Genomic DNA, 7,453 nt, shown 5'->3' on the forward strand with positions numbered 1-7,453 from the left:
GGGGGGGGGGGAAGGGAGGGAGGCTGGAGTTATTTCTTAAAGAACCATGCCTCCTGCATCCTATATTCTTAGAGATTTTTCTTCCTCCAGTAAGTCTCTTTGTCCTATCATTTATATCTACTAAAAAAAAGGCTGCCTGGCTTCATCGATGTTCTATATTAAAATAGAGATGTTCACACACACACACACAGACATTTCATTTTCATCTTTTCTTTTTTTTTTTACCATTAGTATCAGATCAAATTATCAGCAAAAGTACATTCCTTCATAATAACAAAACAAATCATTTGACTACTTTAAAAGGTGTTTCACTGTGCACTGCTGCATGCTGGCTTCTGACCAAGCACTGCATTTTCTTTTATGGTTTAGCTAAGTAAGTGCACGTGTATAAAAAGAAATTCTAGTATTATAAAAGCCTTAGTCTGTCTGTCAATAACGCTTTATTCACACTCTGATTGGTTGTCTGAAACAGCCAATAAGAGGACTCCAAGAGAGTTCTGGACAGGAGGCAGTGGTGGAACACCGCTATGACAGTGGGGACAGAGCAGGGGGGGTGGCTGGCCTTGCACCCCACTAGCCCTGCTCCCTGGAGGCAGTGGCAATAGCAGGTGGAGTGGGCCCAGACCCCAAGTGGTGGCGGGGGGGAGGGGGCCCAGACCCAATCCGGGGGGGGGAGGGCGGGGGAAGAGGGAGGAGTGGGCCCAGGCCTGATGCAGCGGGGAATGGGGGGAGTGGGTCCAAACCCCAAGCAGAGGGGGTGGAAGATGGGGAACGGGCCCAGGTGTGGGGGTTGGACACAGGGCTCCATCGCCACCCTCTTCCCTCCAGCATTCTTGACAGGCAATTTGCTACTATAGAATATTGCCACAAATTGTGCATAACACATACAAAATACATACCAAATCATTTCTGCAACAATTTAGAAGAGAGTAAGATATGATAAAATTAGAACTCCCTTGAAATGAATAGCTAGCTGACCTGGATGATTGCTGATATTTAGTACACTTTTCTAGACTGAATAGGCTTCTATCAATTCAGCAGTTCTTGTAATTTCTGTAGAACAGAAAGTAGAGGTTACAGTATTTTAAGAGTTTAAGCTACAGAGAGAAAACTCCTAACCTTGATTTTGTTTGAACAGGAAATGAAGCAACAGGCATAGAAGTTATACGAGTAAACAGTAATGTCCCAAATATTCATTATTCATGAGCTTCATGTTTACAGCCACATAGAATTCAATGTAATCCTATTGTGCAAAAGTTACCTGACAAAGAAAATGCTGCAAAATAAATGTCTTTAATTCTGCTAGAGGAAAATGCATGTAAAATTATTTAGATTTTAATGTTCCTCCTACAAGGTGAGACATGCTATTAAATAACTTAACAAAAAGTTAGGCCTTTGGTTTTCTATTTTCCTTCCCAGTAACCCACGACCAGAGTATAAAAAGCCTTTTACCCTAGCTCTATGTCTGAGTATAAGGACTTCAAAGAGGGTGAGGACTTCAAATAGCAATACAGGCAAGAGTCAGTACATTTTAATGCTGAAGTGAACCAACTCTGGCCTGGCAGCAGGCAGAAAAACTGTTTAACACAAATGAGTCACATCATAGGCATATCTCCTCCTGCTCTGGTCTTATGCACAATGAAACTACATTGTATTTGGGCCTGAAGGGGTAATGTAGAGATAAATGGCAATGGGTGCTGCAAGAAAAAACAAAAAAAAATTCAAAGCTAAATAAATGGTGAGTCTTAAATGTGCGGGGGAAAAGACAATATTTTATAATCCCTGGAAAATGAATAGGCAAGACACCAGAAGTAGAAAGAAGATTACAAAAAAAAAAAAAAAAAAAAAAATGGTAATCATACCTAATAACTTCTTCCATGATTTGATGAGAGACTTTGCTAAAGATGTAACTTCTTCATCTGTACTTTGCTTGCGTATTGCATTCACTGACATTCCAATTCTTGTGGACTGCAACAAAGAAAACTACACATTACACTCCACAAAATGGAAACAATTTAAAATGGCAATAAAATGGTGAGGTGTATTTTGTAAAAATGCCATGTAAAATCTGTCCAAACACCCAGTCAGCTGAGTCCTTATGAGTCCAATGAAAAACAGGGTAAATTGCAGATCCTTACAGATTTTATACTCACAGGATAATCTACACATTTATACAAATGAATTTCAATACACTTTTCACTTAGCAGCCTAGGGGTGGAGGGCTATTAAACCATGGGACTTGAGCTCCTAAGTCACTTGGGGGAGATTTTCCACAAGTCCATAGAACTACTTACCTGAATCTTAATTAGGAAATATCTTAATTAAGACATTCAAACTAATATTATGCAACTCGCTCACTTTCATACAGCATTTTAAATGCTTGTGTTAAAGTTTATGCTCCCAAAGAACTTACTGTGAAACAACAGTAGAATTTGTTTTACAGAAAGCAGCTGGCAAGCATTTGTACCCAAGTAACTTCAACATTTTAAAAATTCTCATACATTGGGATGCATTTTAAAATCCCACCATAAAAAAACACCAATGGTTCAGATCCATAAATGTTATTAATATTGTGATGTTTTATCTTATGACAGCAGATGTTTCTCTGTAAATGTAAAATAAAATTAGTCTGCTGCTTTGAAGCTACCACTCAGTCAGTATCAAACATTTAAACTCAGTGTGCTACTGCCATCTACAGCTTCTGCTGGTTTATAAAAAGAATGGATCATAGATGGGGTGCAACTGAATCCAATCAAAGTAATTTGCTATTGCTTCTTTAAATACACTCCAGTTATTCAGGAGTCCTACTAATATAACAAGATGCTATTCTACTTTTCCCTGAATACTTGGGAACTCCAGGTAAAAAAAGGGAAGATTGGCAGCCCAGGAGATGGCTCCCAACACCAAAACACCAATGTGCATTTAAAAAAAAAATAGAAATCCAGGAAACTAACTCCTCACAGTTAAAGGAGACCCCCAGACTAGGTTGGATGCATCTTAGATGACAGCCATAGGAACAATGGTTACTTTACCATAGCACTATAAGTACAGCACATACCAGGAATATTTTTTTTTTAAATGAACATTTTTCAAAACTGTCTGACGTGAGTTTGTAATCTTTTTGATTGCAGACACCTCATTTTAAGTTGTATATAAGACTCTATACACGGAGCTGAAGCCTTTAACCTTATCATGAGAAAAAAGATAAATCTGCTCTGTAAAATGCTGTAAAGGAGTTATAGCTGACCATACATTTATGCAGCTTTTTCTGGCAAAAATTACCAAAGTTTTTTCTGTATATGGAATCTATCATTTGCAACTTTTCAGTGGGACACTTAGCCTGTCAAAGAGGAAATACAGGTGGAACATGGCTATAAATAGATAATTTCTTGACAAGTTTTCATCAAATAAAAGTAGACTAAAATCTTTTTTTCCCTGTAAGTGTGCTGTATCTGATAGGCATTTTGTAAACACTTGGGGGAAAGCAGAAAGACTAGACAACAGTACCCTGCATTGGAAAAGATCCTCCATCCGTGTAAAAACATGGATATTTGTAGTGGAATGGTCTTATGGAGATGTGAAAACAATTATCACTCAAACAGAAAGCTGCAAAATCTGTCCTGGGTTGAAAGGAAGGGGAAACATGAGGGAAGCCAGGGAAAATATGAAGAACTAATTTTTTTCTTAATGAATGAATTAAAATATCCCGAGGTCCAATTTGTGTTTTAATTTCAAGTACCTTGAGTAAAACACTTTTCCTCTGAAACTCCTTAGTACCTCCTCTATAGCACCTGCTGATAGAGGGAGAGCACAGGTCTCAACAGGCTCTTGTGGGAGAGGTCCCTGAACAAGAAAAGGGAGGAAGAAATTGGAAAGAGAAAGGGTCTTGAACTTAACATCACATCCACTGTATACTAACTCTAAAAAAAAAAAAAAAAAAAAAAAAAAAAAAAAAAATCGACCTGTCTACAGTGAATGAATACTGTTTGTCATCAAAAGTGATGCAGGTGTTCTCCAAATGCAAAAGGAAAATGGGGAGTAAGAATTAAAATGCAGTTCTTAGTTCCCAGTTATCAGAGTCCCTACCAGTTTTTTTCCCTACTACTATAGGGTAAACTGAAAACCTGCACTTATCTTTTACAGCCTTGCCCTCAGAATATTCAGAAACCATGAGTCAAGTAGCAAAAGGGTGAGATACACAAGTGCTCTGATGGGTGCTGTCAATTTGAATGCCATTATTTGAGTTGTATGCAGGCCATCCACCTCAAGTGGGAATATACAAAAGATGCTTGAAGAATGAAAAGCTTGGGGAAACACATTGAACAAAATGTTAGGTAAATAAGTATAGCTTACATAGAGCACTAGCAAAAGTTTTAAGTTATATTTTTCCTCTGTTATTTAAATGCTAAAAACTTAAAAAGGTATAATTTAATTAATTAAACTGTTCAGCCACCATCTTAACAAGATATTCTGAATCTAATTTTGAGGGGATAAAAATGGCATGTGACGAACTTGTTTCTTAATCCTTCTACTAGTTTGACAGGTTACCACAACCCTGAGGAAGACCATGCTTGTTCAAACGTGAACCAAGGAACCAAATGAGGAAGTATCCATTAAATGGCGACAAATAACCCCATTTCTTAGAGAAGAGAAACACTTGGTTCATGGAGCACATGACATAAGGTCTTTTGTTTGACTCTATCCTGCCAACTACTTCAGCTTTATATTCATCATATTCTACATTAACTTTGTCATGAGGTTCAAGAAAAAAAAAATTATAAAACTTCTTTGGCATACTGGTACTATTTAGATATGGCATTTTCTGGCACATCAATCTGAAGTTCAGCAGTACAGAGGCAAAAGGCGTTAACCTCAGTAGTACAGACCTGGGGTTTAAAATCAACATTTCTCTCTAACCACAGGTTGAAATCCCAACAGTCACCTCACTCCTTGATGGTCTGATTTGCAAAGATAGCAAACTATTATGCAATCAAAAGCAAAGCGTTTATCCTGCTGTTCTCGGGCAAAATGTTGCCTTCCTCTCTCTCACTTTTGTTCACGGTTCTATGCACCAGCTATCTACATGACTGCTTTTCAGCAATGAAAAAAATCAAAGGTTTTGTAAAGAATTGTTGAAGTTTTAACAGACTTTCATTCCACATGCAAAGTGTGTTATATAAAAAGGAAGATAATTACGTATGTTTCGCAATGTTAATTCAGTTACATTAAATACAAGTAGCCTTTTCAATTCCCCTTTCCTATTAAGTGCAACACATTTTTTACAAATGTGTACCACAGTATATTGCCTGTACAACACTACAAGACTTAACTCTACCACTGAACCCTGATGGTGCACTTCCTGGTTAATTTAATCTGTTCAGCCTTATTGCTGAATTGCCATTTGGGAAAATTCTGTTTGTCTCTCTCGCGCTCTCTCTCTCAAGTTCTCTAATTAAAGTGTCATAGCAGCAATTAGTTGAGAGGAGCAATATGTACTGTGATGTCATCAAGGAGACAGCCTCATTAGACTATAGCAATCATAGCTGTTTATTATGTTTCCCTGGTATTATATATCCAATTATTTGGGCTCAAAAACTTAGTCACTGCTAAACCACTATCGACAAACACTAAATACATGCCAAGTTTCAAAGTCCATCTACTTTTAACTTTACAAATAATATGTGGCTACTATTGTGTACAAATCTTTTCCAGTCTTGACATCCACAAAACAGCCAAAGAAGATTTCCCTTAAACTTGCAACTGCCAGAAATTAATTTTTCAGACAAAGCTGGTTTACCAAACTAATTCTGAAGTAAAAATGGAATTTTACCTGAAACAGCCTTCAACATTAAATATGGACTTTGCTAACAAGCACTAAAATTAGGGCAAAGCACAGCATTGTTACTTTTAAAATACTGTTTCTGCAAATGACAATATAAAGAGATTTTTACAAGATCTAGCAAATTCAAACATCAGATTTCCACCCCTCCCCGTTCTAATTTGTGATCCAATTAAAATTGTAATTATCTATCACATTATAGGGATGCAGGCACAGCTCTAAAAAAAGCAAAATTACTCTGCGATTACTTCATGGAGATGAAGAGTAACAAGGATTACTCTTAGGAGTAACAAGGATTAAGTTAGGATTCCTCACACCTACCTGTACAACTATATAAGACAGTACCGTTGGTTACACCTCCAGATCTAAAAGGGAGGTAGCATGCCATACAGGGTAGGGGACCACAGCATGTTAATCTCCTTTATCAGAAAAAGGGAACATAGGAGGGTTGTGCCTTTGGTGGATGTCCGAGGCATAAATTAATCTCCAAGATAATACAGTCTATAAAGTGACCCTTGTTCAGACTGTGCATAAATGCACAAGTTTTCCTACACCAGATTATTAAATTAAGACCAATTTTAAAAGCTTCTATATGTGCTTACCCCTGGCAAATACCAATTCTAAGATGGTTCTCCAAATTGAACCAGAAAACAATCATCTCCCTTATAATAACTGTTGTTCTGTTGGCTTGGCTGTCTAGATAGACACCCCTTACTGTAGTGCATGCTTATAACAAAACTAATAGGCACTGTTTCTCTTATTAAAAAAACAAACAAACAACCCACACACATTTAACACAAAAGCAACAAAAAAAACATACCTGTAACAACTCAAGAGTCATGGGAATATTCTTAAGCTCCTTTAATAAATCCAGAGCTCCAGCCTGCAAAGCATACATAGAAGTGTTATTCAAAATATAGTTTTCTTCCTCCACAATTAACTTCTAAAAAGTTTAGCAGCAAACAAATTCAGCTCCTACAACACAACTCCTTCCTTTTGCTAGAGGCACGAGTGTAATCATTCTGAAGTGTGTGCGCTCATTTCTAGACTCCAGCATCATACATTAGCCCTGTGATGGAGGAGGTACAACTTTTGGCACAAGAGCTGTTCTGTCCTGTATCACTTCATCCTTCATTTTTCCACTTCAATGTTTATTTGACTTACATCTCACCCTCTCCAAAAAGGCTCAGGGAGGCTTGTAATAAAAACAAGATAAATTATAAAAAAAACAGATGTTAAAGTAAAATAGTAAATAATATACCAATTCCTCAAATAACATCCCAGAACTTCACTTCATGCTACTTAATGCCATTTTGAGGTGGTTACAGCCATATTAATACCTTTGCTTTTGGGAAACAAATTTACAAACTCCTCATTTGATTCAACATTGTTCCCCTTTCATACTTGTGAAATACACTGTGCACCAATTGATTGTTCCCACCCCGGAAAGACTATATTTTGACTGCTACTTGGCATATAGGTGCATCTTCATCAAAAAAGCCAAACAAAAGGTCAGTTATTTCAAGTCAATTATTTCACCTGGTGTCACCCACAGGCTGAAGACATTACAGCAGCTAAGGAAAAAAGGAGGAAAAGGTGGGTCATCAGTAGGGA

At 37.4% G+C, this 7,453-nt stretch overlaps 1 protein-coding gene across 2 annotated transcripts in view; it reads right to left on the reverse strand.

Annotated features, from left to right (window-relative positions):
* Nucleotides 1–7,453, reverse strand: part of TCEA1 (transcription elongation factor A1) — a 40,518-nt gene that overhangs the window by 25,297 nt on the left and 7,768 nt on the right. The window contains exons 2-4 of one of the 2 annotated variants that reach the window (XM_025204504.1): nt 6,660–6,722; nt 3,740–3,843; nt 1,863–1,968 (exon numbers count right to left, since the gene is read on the reverse strand). In XM_025204504.1, coding sequence (XP_025060289.1) covers nt 1,863–1,953 — 91 coding nt within the window. In that variant the 5' untranslated portion in view covers nt 1,954–1,968; nt 3,740–3,843; nt 6,660–6,722. The remainder of the gene's footprint in view (nt 1–1,862; nt 1,969–3,739; nt 3,844–6,659; nt 6,723–7,453) is intronic. The other variant, XM_006023863.3, reaches the window with a different exon arrangement.

The sequence above is a fragment of the Alligator sinensis genome, unplaced genomic scaffold (genome assembly GCF_000455745.1).
Source record: "Alligator sinensis unplaced genomic scaffold, ASM45574v1 scaffold612_2, whole genome shotgun sequence".
NCBI classification, from domain to species: domain Eukaryota; kingdom Metazoa; phylum Chordata; order Crocodylia; family Alligatoridae; genus Alligator; species Alligator sinensis.